The following is an 18,806-nucleotide window of genomic DNA, read 5'->3' on the forward strand; positions in this document are numbered from 1 at the left end:
CCCTGGCAGTGTCCTAACAGAAATAATGGCCAAAAAATCTCCAAATTTGATGGAAAAAATTTTACTAGTTTTATATTATTACTGTAGTAAATTACCACAAATTTATTGTCTTCAAAACCAACAGGTTTATTATGTTATAGTTTTAGAGGTCAGTAATCCTAAAATAAAGATTATCGATAGGCTTGATTCCTTCTTTCTTAACATTTTTCAATTTATCAATGGGCTTGATCTATCTATCTATCTATCTGTCTATTTATTTATAGTGTTGGGGATTGAACCCAGGGCAGGTGCTCTACCTTTAAGCCATAACCCCAGCCCCAATTCCTTCTTTTTCTTAATTAATCTAACAGGTAAAAGTTTGTTAAAATATAATAGCAACAATATATTTGATTACGTATGCTTATACACCTATGTGTTTACATAGGCTATTATCTGTGAACTGAATAACAGCCATGATACAAGAGAGGGATAGAGGAATCAGGAATATTTTGTTATAGGATACTTTGAGTGTCTGAAATGCTATGTTATTTGAAGGTGGCCTTAGCTTCATTGTAAATGTACATTGCAAACTGAAGGGCAGCCACTTTAAAAGGTGAAAAAAGAATCGATATCCTCAAAAAGGAGAAAATGGAATCATATAAAATGTTCAGTGAAAATTGCAAAGGACAGAAAAAGTGTGGAAGACAAGAAGAGGAACAAAACACGAAAGCAATAAACAAAAATGTTACAAATATGGTAGAGACTAATCCAGTTATAGCAATAATCACTCAAAGTGCCAGTGGTCTCATACACCAATGAAAAGACAGATTGTTAGAGTGGATCAAAAATGTAAGATCCAACTATATGTTATCTATAAGAAACCCACTTTAAATATAAGGACACGTGTAGATTAAAAGAAAAGGGATGAGACTGGTAGTGTAGCTCAGTAGATCACTTGCCTCACATGTGTAAAGCTCTGCGTTTGATCCCCAGCACTGCAAAAAAAAAAGGGATGGAAAAGGTCTACCATACTAACACTAATCAAAAGAATGCAGAAGTAGAATTTATTGTCTTCAAAACCATACATAGCAAACTACAGGGCAAGGAAAGTTTTTAGGGTTAAAGAGGGGCATTACATTGTGATAAAAGGATCAATTCTCTAAAAAGACACAGCAATTCTTAGTATGTATGCACTTAACAACAGAGCATTAAAGTACATGAGGCAGAAATTGATAGAACTGCAGGGAGAATCATGAATCCACTATTGTATTTGGAGACTTCAACATCCCTCTGTCAGATATGAGTTCAGCACACTGAAAGTCAATTAAGAACATAGTTGAGCTGGGTGTGGTGGCGCATACCTTATAATCCTAGTGGTTTGGGAGGCTGAGGCAGGAGGACCCCATGTTCAAAGCCAGCCTCAGCAAAATCAATGAATTAAGCAACTCAGTGAGACCCTGTCTCTAAATAAAATACAAAATAGGGCTGGAGATACGCTTAGTGTTCGAGTGCCCTTGAGTTCAATCCCTGGTGTACCACCCCACCAAAAAAAAAAAAAAAAAAAATAGTTGAACTCAACAGTACCATCAGTCAACTGGATGTAATTAACATGTAAGGTTTGAGATGTAGCTCAGTGTTAGATCACCCCTAGGCTCAATTCCCAGTATTAGAGGGGGGGAAAAATCACACACTGTCTGCTTTCAGCTTTCAAATGATGATGAAATTAAACTAAAAATCAGCTGGGCATGGTGGCCCATGCTTGTAATCCCAGCAGCTCAGGAGGCTGAGGCAGGAGGATCGGAGTTCAAAGCCAGCCTCAGTAACTTCGTGAGGCCCTAAGCAACTGCTGTGTTGAGAGCCCCTGAGTGTTCAATCCCTAGTACCAAAAAAAAAAAAAAAAAAAGCGGGCNTGCCTCACACATGCCAGGCAAGTGTTCTACCACTGAGATACAACCCCAGCCTTCATACACATTTTATATGAGAAAAACTACAAAACAATGATGAAAAATGCCTAAGAACTAAATAAATGGATAGATATTCTATGTTTGTGGGTGGGAAGATTCAATAATGTCACTGAGAATGATAAGGAAAATGATCTTCAGGGACTTCAGACATCAAATTTTAGTACCCATTAAAATCAGAGGAGGATATTGAGTCCATACTCTCAGGTCTCACCTCTTCCTGTGTTAGTGATTTCAAAGGCTGAGTAGGGCCCTAGATCTGCACTTTTTTTTAGGTTGTGTGTCAAGGGACATAGGTATGTGTCGGCGGCATGGTACTGGAGATGTTTTCCCTCTGAGCCACATCCCTGTCCCATTTTTTTTTTTTTTTGAGACAGAGTCTTACTAAATTGCTTAGGGCCTTGCTAAGTTGCCAAGGCTGGTCTAGAACTTATGATCTTGCCTCATCTCCTGAGTCGCTGGGATTACAGGTGTGTGCCACTGTGTCTGACTATGGTAAATGTATCAATGATGTTTTCAACTTATGGTATTTTTTTCTTTTAATATATATTCCAGAATTTGCTAAATTGTTTTTTTCCCTCCCACCTGAAAAGGCCCTGTGAGAGAAATAAAGGGAGAAAAATTGATCTGTGAAAAGTGGGAAATATAGCCAGGCACAGTGGTGCCTGCCTGGCTTGAGGGGCTGAGGCAAAAAGATCGTGAGTTCAAAGCCAGCCTCAGCAACTGTGAGGCACTGAGCAAGTCGGTGAGACTCTGTTGCTGAATAAAATACAAAAATGGGTTGGGGATGTGGCTCAGTGGTTGAGTGCCCCTGAGTTCAATCCCCAGTAGGGAGGCGGGGAGAGAAGGTGGGAAATGTGCTAACAATGGGTGAAATAGATGGCTTAACTACTTACTGTGGGTTTGTCCTGAAGAGACACAGCCGTGTCCTCAGGGAAATATGTGCTAGGATGCAAGATAAAATGGATTGTTAGGGCCCTAGCAAGGTTATTTTTAAATGAAAGCATAGACATTGGCAATGGCAAAGCCCTCTCAAGTTATTAAGCTTTCCTTCCCAATTACCCTTTCAGTATGTGGCCGTCCTATATTCTGGCATTAAAACCATGCAATACAAATTTTAAGTAGGATCATTATAAATAAATATTTTCTTTCAAAAACTGCTTTGGAGGGCTGGGGATGTGGCTTAAGCGGTAGCACACTCACCTGGCATGCGTGTGGCCCGGGTTCAATACTCAGCACCACATACAAACAAAGATGTTGTGTCCGCCGAAAAACTAAAAAATGAATTAAAAAAAAAAAACTGCTTTGGAGTAAAGGGCATTTCTTAATTAAATTACTCAATCCTGTTTTTCAGTTCTAAAAATATTTTAAGAGTTTGGGGTGGAACATCAGCCTCTATTAAGGCAGATTGTCTATGAGAGAGGAAACCAAGAATTAGAATTTAAAATAATCTGATTTCAACCATGAGACTAGTTGAAATAACACTGAATTTTGAATCCTAGGGTGTAACCTGTTAATTTTTATTGTTTTAGTGATCTTTTGCAGAAATAAAACTTCAGGAATGTTTGGGTTTTCTTATGCCAACTGACAAGTAGTTAAAATAGATTGTAAGCACTCTTGTTCATGGAGTTTCGGGTTTGGGGTTTCTGCTCATTACTGAGACTATTAGGCAAATAAAATGACACATCTGAGACCGAGTGCTTTTTGTAATCCAAGAGGACTGGAGTAGTTTATCCTAACAATTCATTTTCATTCAACAGGCATTTATGAAATTCTCACCCATAGAAGGTGGTGGGAGGCAGAAAATAAGAAGGCAAATTCTCTTCTCAGGACCGGCATCCAGGAAGGAAGTTGTGTGGGGGAAGTCATTGTGGTACTTATCTCTCCCCGGGTATGAAGGCCAGGGTTGCTGGGTGTTTTAAAAGCTTCAGGGAGGAGATGGTGCCCAGGCAGGACATGAAAGATGAGGAGGCAATAAAAAAAAAAAAAATAGATCAAGAAAGAATTTATAGGATGGTATACTTGAAATAACCTCAATAAATTGATTAAAACTTAAAAAAAAAAAAAAGATGAGGCATTACCAAGGTAGATAGCAGCCAAGAGTAAATCCTCAGAGACTCAGTTTTTCTTCTACCTCTCATTTGCCAAATATCAACATTAAAGAATGTTGTCTATAGTGAAGGCTCATAATATACTTGAGCATACTTGACATCATTTAAAATGTAGGTTCAATGTAAATGTGGAGTCAAATTTGAAAGAGATGGCTTTGGTCTATGGTTAGGACAATGGGAGGATATTTGGTCCTTGAGTTTGGTCAAATCTGTGATTTTGGCTTCCTGAGTCTATGTGCTGGATACTCTGCTGTATTTCAGGGAACTAAGTCACTTTAAAAAACACAGCTGAAACTAAAATTGGTTTTTGTTGTGCTTCTATTCCTGGTACAAATGTCCCTGAGTCTGCTTGCTGTGAAGTTTCATAGTGAGGTCCCTTCCTTCTCCCACTCTGATGTCCTCTATGAACATAAAGAGGAAATTTTAGTAGAGGGGAAAGCAATACAAATGACCAGATTAGCTAAATGCTTAAAATAGCACTGGTTCATCTCTTTGTCGCGCTTGCTACACAGTAATCAAGTATTTCTCTACTGCTTGTTCTCTTCCTTGCCATAGTTCATAAACACTGTACATCAGGGTCTGGGTCTCTATTCCACTACTTTGGGCCCTAACTCCACATCCTTAGTTGGTACTCCATAAAGATTTGTTGGCTGACTGAAAGGAATGAAATACAAAGAACATATTGTTTCAAATGAATGGAACATAATTTAAAAAGTACTTAATCAGAATTTTATCCATCGACTGTAAACACTTCTTCAGGTTTTTAGGCAAATGTTCATAACTCCCATCACTTCCTCTATCTGATTTACTGTGTCTCAGTGGCTCATCATTTCTCTGAGGACAATCATTTATTCCCTGCTTTGTTCACTGCACCCCAGAGCCTGGAACATTCAGCACACCATAGATGCTTAGTAAGTGTTTGCCAAATGAATCTATATTACAGCAGCTATTTTGCATAATTGTGTTCAATCTTGAACGCAAATACCACGAATTGTATTTTATTCCAGTTTCTGAAACTAATGCCTATACATAGTTCCTATTAGATATTTTGGTTTAGGTTCTAGCAGCTTCTTTTACACTACTGGATGCCTGATCTCATATTTACACTGGCACCTTGTCTTGTTGATGGGTTAGTTTTTTTTTGTTGTTGTTGTTGTTGTTTTGTTTTTTAAAAATACTTTTAGTTGTAAATGGACACAATCTTAATTTTTTTATGTGGTGCTGTGAATCAAACCCAGTGCTTTACACATGGTAGGCAAGCACTCTACCACTGAGCCACACCCCCAGCTCATGTTGCTGTTTGTGTTTTGTTTTGTGGTACAGAGGATTGAACCCAGGACATCACACAGATTAGTTAAACGTTGCACCACTGAGCTATGCCCCCAGATTTCTTTTAAAAATTCTGTTTTGGGATAGGGTTTTGCTAAATTTCCTGAGCTGACCTTGAATTTTTCATCTGCCTGTCTCATCCTCTCAAAGTAGCTGGGATCACAGGCATACACCTCTATGGCTGGCTGTTATACAGTATGTAATTTTTAAAGGTAACAATCTAAGATCTAGGATTCATAAACTGGCAGTGGTCCTGGGCCAGGAGCAACAGTGCTGTTTGTTCAGCACAGTGGTCTGAATTGTTTTGACTCTGAGTGAAATCCCTGGGCAAGTCTTTCACCTTAGATAGCTCACCACTCTTCGTTTGCTTCACAATGATGCTTTCTTTCAGTATAACAATTATAATCATTTAATTTTTGTGTTTCTTTGTTTATTGTCAGTCTGCCTGTTGAGACTGTGAACTCCATGAGGTCAGACAGCTTATCTACTATGTTCATTGCCTTACAGCCGAGTCTTAGCCCAGGGCCTGGTACCCAGTGGCACTTGAGTGGACACATGAATGACAACCAGGACCTGAGATGATCCTAGGTGTGGATACAAAGTAATAAAGTTGGTCTTTTTCTAGCCATATTTACATATGAACTGCCCATAAAGCTGCCAAAGTGACTGCCATTGCTTAGAACACTCATGAAATCCTCTGTGGAAATTGCCTTCTTTCAGTCAGTTTATGAGTCAGCACGTTGTTCAGAATGTTCACATTTACAAAGTATGCTTTCCTATGTATTTTGTCATAGAAACAATCCATTTTGACATGAGAACTCTTAGTCATGGTTAGAGAATAAATTTGTGTGTCCCATAATAAATAGGTGTAGGGTGGCCTTGAACTTGGTTCTGGTGCCAATTTGGTGCTTTTTTTCTACTTTTCCAAGAACAGAAAGTGCTTTGTTCAGTCTTTATCCAGAGGGGCCTGTTCCTCTTGTGTGTTTTCGAGGAAAGAGGGTGAGATCATTCAGCATCTTCCAAAAACACTAAATTCACTTGTATGTCAGTGTGTGTAAGTAGCCATAGTCAGTGCCGGGTTAAAAAACTGAAAACTGAGCTGGGCTTGGTGGCACATGCCTATAATCCCAGTGGCTCAGGAGGCTGTGGCAGGAGGATCGTGAGTTCAAAGCCAGGCTCAGCAATTTAGCAAGGTCCTAAGCAATTCATCAAGACCCTGTCTCTAAATAAAATCCAAAAACAAGCTGGGGTTGTGGCTCAGTGGTTTAGTGCTCTTGGGTTCAATCCCTGGAACCAACCAAACAAACAAAAACCCAGAGAACTAAGACTTTGGACTATAATAAATGGTCAATCTCTGCATGGTGCTATGCCTCGGTGTGGTCACTGTGCTTCCCTGCAGAGGCTGAAGCTGAGCTTTGGCACCTTTCTTCCTGCCCTTCCTGGATGGGATTACTGGGAAGTGTGTGCCCAGTGCATTAGTGGAGAGCAGAGGTCACTTGAACAGGGTTCCTCTTCCCAGAATTGATAACTCTGTTTCTGCTGATGCCAGCCTACTTTCCTTTAAACCAGAGGCCCTCAGTCTGCTATTCCAAATACTACCCACAGGCCACTCATCTCTGGCTTGTTCCAGCATTCCAAGGAGGTGCTGTGGACTTCAAGGTATCTTCTGGTTCCCAGTCCCACGGTCAAAAGACCAGAGAAGACACTGGTGCTGGGACCCACCACTGACAAAGTAGCTGCCATCTTAGGTATGATATTGTTCTTTCTTTCTAGTTGAAGACAACTTTGGCTGCTGCTTCTCAGAAAAGAGCAGCTTACTCTGCTTTTACTTTGTGAAAACAGATAAAATTTGCAGATATATTTTCAGATACTGGTCATAAACATGTCACTTTAAGTAGTCCAGCTGGTTAGAATTGGTCATCAGTTATGAAACATAAGGGTAGGTGTAGGTTTGTATGGACAGGATCCTAAATGCTTTTGCTGATACTGAACCACTCCTTGCCATGTGACTTCAGTGTCCTGCTTTCCAGTTGGAACACACTCTGCCCTTTAGCCTAATTTTCTTGTAACATGACAAATTGTCTCATGACTCATCCTTCTTACAGACCTGAAATGATGCTTTTTAAAACTTTCAAATATTTTTAGATTCTCAGGTGTAGTTATTTAATTTTTATGTTGTGGCTTCTGAGTTGATTTCAATTGCCTGTTTGTATTTTGTTTTATATGTGTTTTTTAATTGTATGAGAGACAAAAGGAGTTTTAGGAACAGATTCCATCTGTGAATTACAATGGAGAATTTTAGTTAAAGTATGCTAATCCATAAAGGATGACATTTCTGTTCAGAGTTGATCTTAGGGTGATAGTCTCATTTCTGATTTGAGGTTCTGAAAGCACTTGACCTTTTGATGGGAAATAAGGGAGCAACTGAATCCAAAGTCACAGAGAACCCAGGAACTCTGCTTGGGTCTGAGAAATACTTACCCTTGAAGGGATTTTCATTCTTTTAAACTCTTTTAACCTATTTCCAGAGCTCACTAATATTGTCATATATGAAACTACAAGCAGACATCCTTAGCCTGTGATCTCTGAGTTGCTCTACCTCACATCAGTTTATGTGGCTCATTATTGCAAATTCACGCCTCGAGTCCTTTCTCTGGCAGTGAAGAGTGTGGATGTGACTGTGGTGCACACACTGCATGCGTAGACAGTTTGTCTTTTAGATGATCTTTTGTTTTCTATGGAGGTATCTCCTTCCTTTTCTGACCTTTCTCTCTGTACATGTCCTTGCCCTGCTTCCTGCTATGGCTCACGATGGTGCTGGAAAGACTGTCTCTTCTTTCCATCTCCAATGCTGGAAATGATGAGCAAGATAATTTTTCCCACTCCCTTTTTTTCTTTTCTGCCACCACACCTGTCTTGTACTTTATTGTGATAATATACAAAATATAAAGTCTACTATTTTAACATCTTTAATTTGTATAGTTCAATGGCATTAAGTACATTTATAAGTGGGTATGGTTACATACCAACAAAATTATGTTTATATACAACTGAGCTATATCCCCAGCCATGGTTTACTACCAATTCTTAAGGTATGTATATGATCCTTTTTATATTGTCTAGAACCATTTTATTTTGTTACAGAAAACATGTTCTCAATGTCTAATATCTATTTATATAACAAACTAAGTTGACATTAAGGAACTGGACATTCTAACTTGACACTAAAATGCTCAGGGTTTTCAATGTATGTTTTAGTCTTCTTTGGAACATAAGATGTATTTTTTTTCTTTTTTTATTAATTTTTAAATTTATCTTAATTAGTCATACATGACAGTAGAATGCATTTATGCACTTTGATATATCATATATAGATGGGATATAATTTCTCATTTTTCAGAGTGTACATGTTGCAGAATCACATTATACATAAAGTAATAATGTCTGTTTCATTCTACTATGTTCCTTATCCCCACACTCCCTCTCTTCTCCTCCTCTCCCATCACTTCCCTCTATCTAACCTAAGGTAACGCTATAGTCTTGCCTTCCTAGTCCATGCTCTGGCTATATATTTGAAACTAGCAGTTAATAAGCATTCTGATATGAAATACATAATTTATAAGCACATTAAAGTTCCTCTTATGCAATTTTCAAAGAAAACAGGCTTGTTTTCCTTTAACTTTGCTATAAATTATATAGAAAATTTAGTTTTAATCTGAAATGTGGCCAGTTAGGACACAGTTCCTGTCTCCTACTTTATAGTAGTCCCCTTTGATGGGAGAAGGCTCCTGGAACTTCACAGCAAGGCATTGTGGGTGATCATTGTCTAATTCTTGGCCATCATGGTAAAGCTGTTTCTGAGAGGTTGGGAAGACCTAGCAGCCTGGGCGCCCATCACTGCAGAGCAGAATAAAACTTGAGAGGTCTTTAAGAATTTGATCTTCTGGAAAGTGTTAGGAGTGCTCATTTGAACAGTTTTGTCTGGTCAGGGAAATTATGCTAAGACTGAACCTGATTCTCAAATAAATGGCTTGCTTCGATATATTTTTTTCCACCATCATCATCCTTCTTTTCCTGGGGAAGATTGGCACTGATTTTTAATTTACTGTGCATTCTGTCACCACTGTGCATTCTGTCACTACAGACAAGGCAGCTGTGCACTCTCCCCACAGACGGTGACCGTGGACTAAGGATGGATCCTGTTAACCCCGTGCCATGTTTGCCTAAGGCAAATTGATCCCCAAGGCCAGGGGACCAAGACTTGGCATGTGATGTTGTGTCAGGTGTTCAGAGAACCCTAGAAACATCTAGGACATTGTGTAGCTTTCTCTCTCTTGTTCATGTTGTAGGTTGCTGGCTTGAGTTTTGTTTTGTTTTAATTAGTTATACATGACAGTACAATGATCTTGACATAGCATACATTTGAATCAGATGGGTATAATTTCTCATTTTTCTGAGTATACAGGTTGCAGAATCACATTGGTCATACAGTCACCTATATACATACAGCAATAGTAGTGCCTATTTTATTTTGTTGTCCTTCCATTCCCCCCTTCCCCTCCTCTCCCCTCCCATCTCTTCTCTCTACCCAATCTAATGTGACTCACTTCTTTTTTTTTTTCCCCTCACATCTTCATACCTGTATTCTGTACAACAAAGGGGGTCTCCTTCCCTTTTCCATGCAGTTCCCCTTCTCCCTCTTTTTCCCTCCCACCTCTCTTCCCTATTTAGTGGTAGTCTTCTTCTCATGCTCTTCCTCCCTACCCCATTTTGAGTCACCCCCCTTATATCAGAGAAGACATTTGGCATTTGTATTTTGGGGATTGGCTAACTTAACTTAGCATAATCTGCTCTAATGCTGGCTTGAGTTTTAATTAGGTTGCATGAAAATGCAACTTGTTGGGAGTTTTAATTATCTTCCACTTGGGAACCTCGAAGCCTGGTTTGTTTTCATTGTGCTTCTCCCTGAAAAGGACTGAGGGACAGTTCAACACCCCACCACCCCACGCTGCCAAATTTTGTGTTGTGCTGGCCTTGGTAACATTTTCTGACACAAAAGTTGGGACATGGGATACTGACTTCTGTTTTTTCCTATTTATTAGTTAAATCAAAGGGTCTCTGAAGCTATAAAAATTAAACTACATTGAACCCTATGTAGTTTAATGAGTTTATTTCATTTGGGAAGAACCAACATTTGTAAACCTGGGACTCTTTGAGAAACCTTGGAGATCTGGCTGCTGAGAAACAACTTCCTGGACCAGGAGTTTGGGATGCTGCTGCTGCAGCTGTGTTCCCTGGGTGCTTGCCTGAGCCAGGGTCCCTGCACAAGGATTGGTTTATTACATCTCTTAACAGACCTGGGAGGTGGGTTCTTGCATACCCTCATCTCAGAGATGAGGACTTTGAGGCCCAAAGCAGTTAGGTCCCATCTCTAGGGTGTAAATGGCTGGGGTAGGATGTGATACCAGCTAGGCTGGACTTAAGCGTTCATTTTCAGGACCCCTGCTCTGCTGTCACTATGCCACAGTCAGTGTTTTCCTTGTTCTTCCCCCCTCCCCCCACAGTTAGTGCTTTTTGGGTGGGCTCAGGGACCTTTGAATTTTGGGAGATGACAGGCTGAGTACTTGGTACTTGATGCTCATGGCCTCTGGTGGAGTTGTACCTTAGCCTCAGGTTGCCAGCTCTGTTCTTCAGGTGCCCTTGAGCATCAGAAGAAGATATATACTTGATCAACAAATATATGAAAAATTGTTCAACATCTCTTGTAATTAGAGAAATGCAAATCAAAACTACTCTTGAGATTTCATCTCCAGTCAGAATGGCAGCGATAAAGAATACAAACAACAATAAATTTTGGCAAAGATGTTGGGGAAAAGGCACACTCCTACTGGTGGGACTGAGGGGACTGCAAATTTGTGCATCCAATCTGGAAAGCAGTATGGAGATTCCTTAGAAAACTTGGAATGGAACCACCATTTGACCCAGCTATCCCACTCCTCAGACTATACCCAAAGGCCTTAAAATCAGCCTACTATAGTAACGCAGCCACGTTAATTTTCATAGCAGCTCAATTCACAATAGCTAAACTGTGGAACCAACCTAGATGCCCTTCAGTAGATGAATGGATAAAGAAACTGTGCTATATATACATAATGGACTATTACTCAGCATTAAAAGAGAATGAAATCATGGCATTTGCAGGTAAATGGATAGAGTTAGAGAATATCATGCTAAGCAAAATAAGCCAAACCCAAAAAACCAAAGGCCGAATGTTCTCTCTGATAAGTGGATGCCAATCCATAACGGGGAGGGGGGAGGCATGGGAAAAATGGAGGAACTTTGGGCAAAGGGGAGGGAGAAGAGGGAGGCACATGGGGGCAGGAAAGATGGTGGAAGGAGATGGACATCATGACCCTAGATACACATATGTTGTGACACTACATCGTATACAACCATAGGAATATAAAGTTGTGCTGCAATTGTGTACAATGAATCAAAATGCATTCTGCAGTCATATATACCTAATTAAAATAAATAAATAAATTTTTAAAAAAAAAACGGAAAATTTACAAATCAAAATGGAAAAGTTACAAGTAATAAAATGCAGTATTTAAACTGAAAAAAAATATGTGGGTTTATGAGATGGGACATTTAGGAGGTAGATGTGGGTTTTACATAGTTCTTCCTAAGCTAATGAATAGTTTAAAGCTTCCAATTTCACCAGAATTCTGTTCCTGGTTTCTAGCATTGTTCTTCCTGTGGGTTATTGTGCCCATAGCACCATTATCCTGGAGGTTGTCTGTGGTGAACCTTTGTCTTGTAGTCTTTGATCCATTTGTCAAGTGGCCTTGTAGGGCAATTCTTTCAAAGTGACAGAACATCTTGATATCTTCACTAGCTCATACCTGACCTTTCTTAAACTGTGTCTCCCCACTTATCTGTTGTAGGTACCTGGTAGAATGAGGAGCTGGGGAGGCTCTGGAGAAATAAGGAAATTAAAGGCAATTGTAGACAAAAATGGATATGTTTCCTAAGAACTGATAGCACACTGTTGCACAAACACTCATGTGGCAATCATGCTAACTAAGAATGCGTTCCTGTGCATGGCAGAGAACATGCTTACCAGCCTGAGTCGATGCTGATATTTGGCATGGGGAAGCTCTGTCCTGCACTGCATTCCTGTTGGCTATTGTAAGAATCGTTACAATTTCTTTTTCTTTCCTTTTTTAATGGTCTTGGTTGTGAAAATATGATAAAGGTTTTCAAAGGAAAATCAGGTGAGTACTGGTATGCCACCCTGTCCTATAGCACTCACCAGGTCACTGAATCCTAAGCCGAATGACACTCTCAGCTTGTTCTTGGGGGCATCTTGAGGCCTGTGGTATTGCTGTCTGTTCATGTCAATGCAGAGTGATAGAAAACAAGTGCCACCATGCTGAACAGTTGTTGTGCCCTGCAGGGTCTAGAGAGACACTCGCTGGGGCTCAGAGCTGAGGTCTGCAGAAGGGAGATCTGGGATTTGTATGTTATAGGAGAAGCCTCAGCAAATCCTCTGAGTTCTCTTCTCTTCTCACTAGTTGATTTGGTTTTGGTTCTTCCAGGAAGAGTCCGCTGAAGGAGAAGGTCATGGACTTGATGTCCTCTACTTCCATCCTGCCCCTGCTGTTAGGCTGCCTGGGCATCTTTGGCATCTATCAGCTGCTGCAGCGGATGCGCACGAAGGTCTACGTTCAGAATACTGTGGTGGTGATAACAGGCGCCACCTCGGGGCTGGGCAGAGGTGGGTCGTGGGGATGGTTGAGGTGGGGAATCAGCCAGTTGTGAGGGGGCTGTTTACACAGGGGCCACAGGAATGCAAGTGCAATCTTACTGTCTTTGGTCCAGTTGGAAAAAGTGGGGCCTTATATACAGTGAGAAACAGCCCCTGCCTCTCAGTGGGGAAGCAAAAGCAAATGACTGCAGGACCTATTGAAGGGGCAACCTTCCTAAGCTCCAGCTGCTTATTAAAAGAAGATTTTTTTTTTTTTTTTTTTTTAAGTATTGAGGATTGATCTCAAGGGCACTTGGCCACTGAGCCACATCCCCAGCCCTGTTTTGTATTTTATTTGGAGACAGGGTCTCACTGAGTTGCTTGGCACCTCAGTTTTGCTAAGGCTGACTTTGAACTCAGGATCCTCCTGCCTCAGCCTTCCAAGCTGCTGGGATTACAGGTGTGTGCCACTGCGCCTGGATGAAAGAAGGATTTTGATGTGAAATTGCCCAATTTTCAGATACGAACAACTCATTTAACAAGTATTTTTGCCTCTGTGAGGGACAAGTAAAATATGCCTTTTTTCCTAGACTCAGCCAAAACCATGGACCTTGGTACATGGCCTTGGTGCATACTCCCCCTCTCCCTTCCCAAGTGTGGCAGAGTTGGAGACAGGATCAGTGAGACTTCAACTTTTCCTCAATGAGGTCTACCGTTCATTGCCATTCCCCTTCAGTGAGTATTCTGAGCTTCTGAGGCCTGGGGTCTGGGACATAGGCCTGGTGTCAGTCAAATCCTTGGCCTGGTTCCTTTCCTGGAATCCCACACAGATGTGTTGCAGAGCTCAGTCATTGATTCTGGAAACTTAGACAAAGAGTATGCTTCGTGAAGCTCCCTCCGTCTTCCTTAGCCTTTTTTATGTGCCCTGCATATTCAAGCACATGTCCAGGGAGGAAAGCTGAGATGTTCCCAGAACTGTAGTAAGCTTTCCTGCCACTGTGATGGCAAAGCCAGTGCCCACTGAGTATCTTCTAATCCTGAGACTCTGGGCCAAGTGCTGGACAAATAGATGAAAGACAGAGTCTTTGGGGCTGGGGATAGCTCAGTGGTAGAAGGCTTGCCTAGCCCGCACAAAATCCAGGCCTTCATCCCTAGCACTGGGAAAAAAAAAAATTAAAGACAGGGAGGTTCCTCCTTCTTGAGGAGGTCACAGTGTGCCAGAGAAAGGCAAGGATTTATCTTGGCATACTGCCACTTCAGTAGTGGGCGTTCCCTGTCAGGCCTGCTGCCAGGACGCACATCTATCTGTACATGCCAGCTTGTGCCACACGTTTTCAGGTGCAGGGTGTCACTAAGTTATCACAGCTGAGATGCTAATCACAGTACGACTTGCCTTATGACTTCCTGCCAGAAAGCACAAAGCCAAAAGTCAGACCCACATCTCTGACTCTAGAACTCTGTCCTAAAGCCTTAATTAGGGGAGTGAGGTGATGACTATAATAGGAAGATGTGGGCCAGTAGGGTGGGCGTTCTTGACTGGTCCAGGGGTGGGAGTGACATGGTCACGCAGGGAGTTGTGCGTAACTAGAGGCTGCAGAACACAAAAGAAGAGACAGGCCTCGTCTGTAGGGCAGGAGGCTTGCGGGGAAGTACAGGAAGGCTTTAGGGAATGTGAGTTTCTTTGTGCACCACCTACCAGGGGTGGTAGGTGAGGTCTCTGGGGGTGAAACCGCATCTGTCATTGAATTGCCAGACCTTCGAAAGGACAGCTGCCTCCAAGCCCTTTGCCATGGTCAGTCCTCTGACCTTACTCAGTCACTATAAATAGCAGTCAGCAGTCTCTTCTCTTGATCTCAGAGAGAAGCAAGTTTTAAAAGTCTTTGAAGAAGATTTGCGAGCTGGCTGGGGTGGAATGGTGAGTTGCAGGTGCCCCCATAGATGGAGGTTCAGAAGGAACCTTCATTCTGCATCTCCTCGCATGACACCAAGACTGTGAAGGGAATAGAAAATGTAATTGAGAAAAATAACCTGCAGATATAGTATATGATGTCAGGTCTTTTCTGAGTTCTAGTCACTAGTTTATATTCTACCCTATTTAACATCTTGGGGACAGGAGTCCCTCCATCCAGATAAAGTGGGAACAGATTTTCAATGGGCTGTCTCAGTACAAACACTCCCAGTTGATTATACCAACAACCAGCTGTTGTGGCCTAGCTTCTGTGAGGAGGGAGATCTATACTGCCCTCAGTAGCTCTGCCTGTCCTAACCTTGAAGGTTGGGGGTTATATGATGAATCTTCAGATAGCTTTATGTATTTTTCTAATTTCCTGTCTTGTGCACTTAAGCTACATGATCTTATCCTTACAGAACAGTAGCACCAGTGACTAAAGGAACAGAATGTTCTGGATGCCTGCTTCAGCTAGCCTAAAGCACATGGCTCTGCACAGCTATCTTGATTTGTTCAAGGCAGCTCTGGGGACTCATCTGCAGCCCTAGATAACTGGCACCTTGGAACTGTTAGCCTTGTTCCTTAACTTTCCTGTCTCCCTGCATCAGGTTTTTCAAGGAAGGAAAATGAAATCCTTCCAATGTGTCATTTTCATTTCTATCACTCTCTACACAAATTATAATTTCCTCTTTTTGACTTTACTAGGAAGCAAAGTAGAATTTAAATGATCCTTTTCCAGAAGGGTACCTCCCTACCTTTGGTTAAGTCTACATCCTTTGGTGGCACCTCAGTGTGTTGATCAGGACACGACAGAATGGGGTGAGGAAGCTAACGGGACCAAGGATCCTGATATTTGAGAAGGACTCAGTAAGCTGGCTGAGCAGTTCTAGCCTCAGGAACGGTGGCGTCTGGTTTTGGGGTATCCCCGTCCCCACCTTCAGTCCTGTGAGGACTTTGCTGTTCCGCTGGGAAGGAGCACAAGGGCAGGTGGGGCTGCTGCTGTGACCTGACCAGACTACCAGGGACAGGCAGAAGCAATGGCTGTGGCTCTTATGGGGCCTCTGCATTTCTTCAAGCAAGTCAGTGAACAAACCAAGCAAGTCTCCAAAAGCTGTGCAGCATCCCTGACCTGGGAGTGCATTTCTATAGTCTGCCTGGCAACTCTCAGAGAAGTGAGGTGCAAGAGACGGGCAGCCCAGGTATGGCGAGTGAACAGGGCCAAAGGGGACCTGTGGGGTGCAGAAAGGGCTTGCACCGTGAGACAGGGGGCAGAGCACCTTCTCCTTGACATCTCAGGCCCCTGAGTTCTAAAGGACACTGGGATTTTTTTCTCCCTTCCTGTTTTGAACCTTCTAGCTTTAAGGAAGCTTGACATACACTGCCCGAATTTTCTGACCTTGTCCCTTCTCAGCCTAGAAAGTGACAGCCCTCATTCCTCCTCTGCTCCTTGCTGCATGGCTTCCAGAGATGGAATTGCCCTGTAGGGCAGGCCTGTCCCTTTTATGAATCAGGCTCTTGGGCCTCTTAAGATTTGGTTGGGAGCCACGTGGGTGACACACTGGCCTCAGTATGATCAGCGAGAAACAAGGTGTCTTGTGGAGATCTGCTCCTGAGCATTTTTGGGGAACTAGACCTCAGGTGAGGACAGGCAGTGCCCTGCCTTACACCTACTCACTTCAGTTTTCAGAACATTTTAAAATGGCAGCTTAGAAATATTAAAGTATTAAAAACAAGAAGTATTAGAACAGTACTTCCTAGTGCTTCTTGTTTACCCAGCACTGTAGGAAGTGATTGCCTACTTTAACTCGTTCAATCTCAAAGTTCTCCCTGAAGTAGGCACTATTTTTATCTGCATCTTAAAGAGAGGAAAGCAAGAAGCAAAGAGGTTATAACTTACCTGACATCATGGAACCAGTAAATGTGGGTAGTGAGAGTTGAACACAGGAAGTCTGGCTCATATCTGTTCCCTCGACCACTGGGCTGCCTGCTTTTACAAAGCCATGAGTTTTCAGGGTACTGAACAATTAATGAGAACACGTTTGGGGGGAGGGGAAGCAATAAACATACCTTCCTCACATCACCCTTTGCTTCCGTTCCCCCACCACCATTTTGCTACCTGAATCCCTCCCCTAGCCTAACAAGGCCTTTGAACCTTCCTCTTTCTTGCATCTTTTTTTTTTTTTTTTTTTGGTGATGCTGGGAATTGAACCCAGGGCCTGTGCACGCGAGGCAGGCACACTCTACCCACTGAGCTATTTCCCCAGCCTAACCTTCCTCTTTCTGCACTAGCATCATCTATTCATGGTTCCTCCTGTGCTTTGCGCACCTTGCTCCCTCTACCTTGAGCAGGTGCAAGCAGCCCCTCAGGCTCCAGGGTTCCTAGGTGGGCCTCCTCATTCCTTACAGAGTCCTTTGCCCTCATTTTTTACAGAACTGTGCAGGTCTTCTGTACATCTGTGTGACTGCAGATGAGCAGTTCCAGAAACAGGTCAGGTGGTGCTGGAACACAGCCTGTTGGACAGTGTTATAGCAGCTGGTCTTGCCTATCCTATCCCATTGGTACAGGTTCTCTGCCTGATCATGAGGAACATCACTCAGCCTGGCTGAGCTTCCTCAGCCATGGAAATGGAGATGGCAATCCCAGGGTTATTCGTGGAAAGTTTTGAGCCTAGTACTGATCATAAATCTGTCCACCCTTTGCCTTCCTCATTGTTTTGTGGATGTCTGCTGCATCTCTAGATGGGAGCCCTACATTGGACCCTAACAACTAGCCTTATGCTGGTCCATAGCACCTGCCAATATGTACACGTGAGGAAACAAACATACCCTCCGCACTGGATGAATTTGAATTGAATTGCATGGGGGAGGAATGGCTTTGGATATCCTCAGCTGTCAAGGTTCTTTTCTCTTCCCTTAGAATGTGCCAAAGTCTTCCATGCTGCAGGTGCTAAGCTGGTGCTCTGTGGCCGGAATGTAGAGGCCCTTGAAGAACTCACCAGAGAGCTCACTGCTTCTCATACCTCCCAGGTGAGCCCAGGGCATGTTTTCCAAGGGGAAGGGCTCCGGTAGCCCCCTTAGGAGACAGCAGGCCACTCTTGGGCTGCTGGACTGAAGAACATTTGTGTGGTCAAGCTGTACAGGGGAAGCAGCAGGACTCCAAGCAAAGGGGGCCACAGCCTGAGGAGGGACTGTCTTCACATCCCACATTGCCACCACTGACCAGGCTGTGGATTGAGGAAGTTGCTTCTGTGGGAATGCTTTCCCAGCCTTTTACCTGGCTTGTCTCCACTCACCTGGTGGGGATTGATGATGATTTAAGATTTTTTAAATTGTTTTAAAATAACACACACACACACACACACACACACACACAGCCTACATTTTGTTTATCCATCCATCTGTCAATGAATAGCCTGTTGGTGAACTTGGGTTGTTTGTGCTTTTTTACTATTGTGAACAGTGCTGCTATGGATGTTGGTGTTAAGAGTCCCTGCTTTCCATTTTTTTTTTGATGTATACCTAAGAGTGAAATTACTCAATGATATGGGTAGTTTTGTTTACTTTTGAAGAGCTGCCAAATTGGTCTCCAGAATAGCTGCACCACTTTACATTCCTGCCAGTAATGCACAGGGTCTGGTTTTCCACACTTGACATTTTTGGTGATATTGTTGGTGATGGTGGTTTTTAACTATACCCATCCTAGGAAGGGTGGGTTTTATAGTTTAAAC

At 42.4% G+C, this 18,806-nt stretch overlaps 1 protein-coding gene across 11 annotated transcripts in view; it reads left to right on the top strand.

The window, feature by feature from the left end:
* The window catches only part of Dhrs7b (dehydrogenase/reductase 7B), a 59,489-nt gene that overhangs the window by 31,706 nt on the left and 8,977 nt on the right, over positions 1-18,806 (top strand). For 9 of the 11 annotated variants that reach the window (XM_015503513.2, XM_048795435.1, XM_015503518.2 and 6 more), the window contains 2 exons: positions 12,982-13,160; positions 17,996-18,105. In XM_015503513.2, coding sequence (XP_015358999.1) covers positions 12,982-13,160; positions 17,996-18,105 — 289 coding nt within the window. Of the gene's footprint in view, positions 1-6,985; positions 7,129-12,981; positions 13,161-17,995; positions 18,106-18,806 lie in introns of all 11 variants that reach the window. The other 2 variants (XM_048795449.1, XM_048795455.1) reach the window with 2 other exon arrangements.

This window comes from Marmota marmota, unplaced genomic scaffold, assembly GCF_001458135.2.
Source record: "Marmota marmota marmota unplaced genomic scaffold, marMar, whole genome shotgun sequence".
NCBI lineage: Eukaryota > Metazoa > Chordata > Mammalia > Rodentia > Sciuridae > Marmota > Marmota marmota.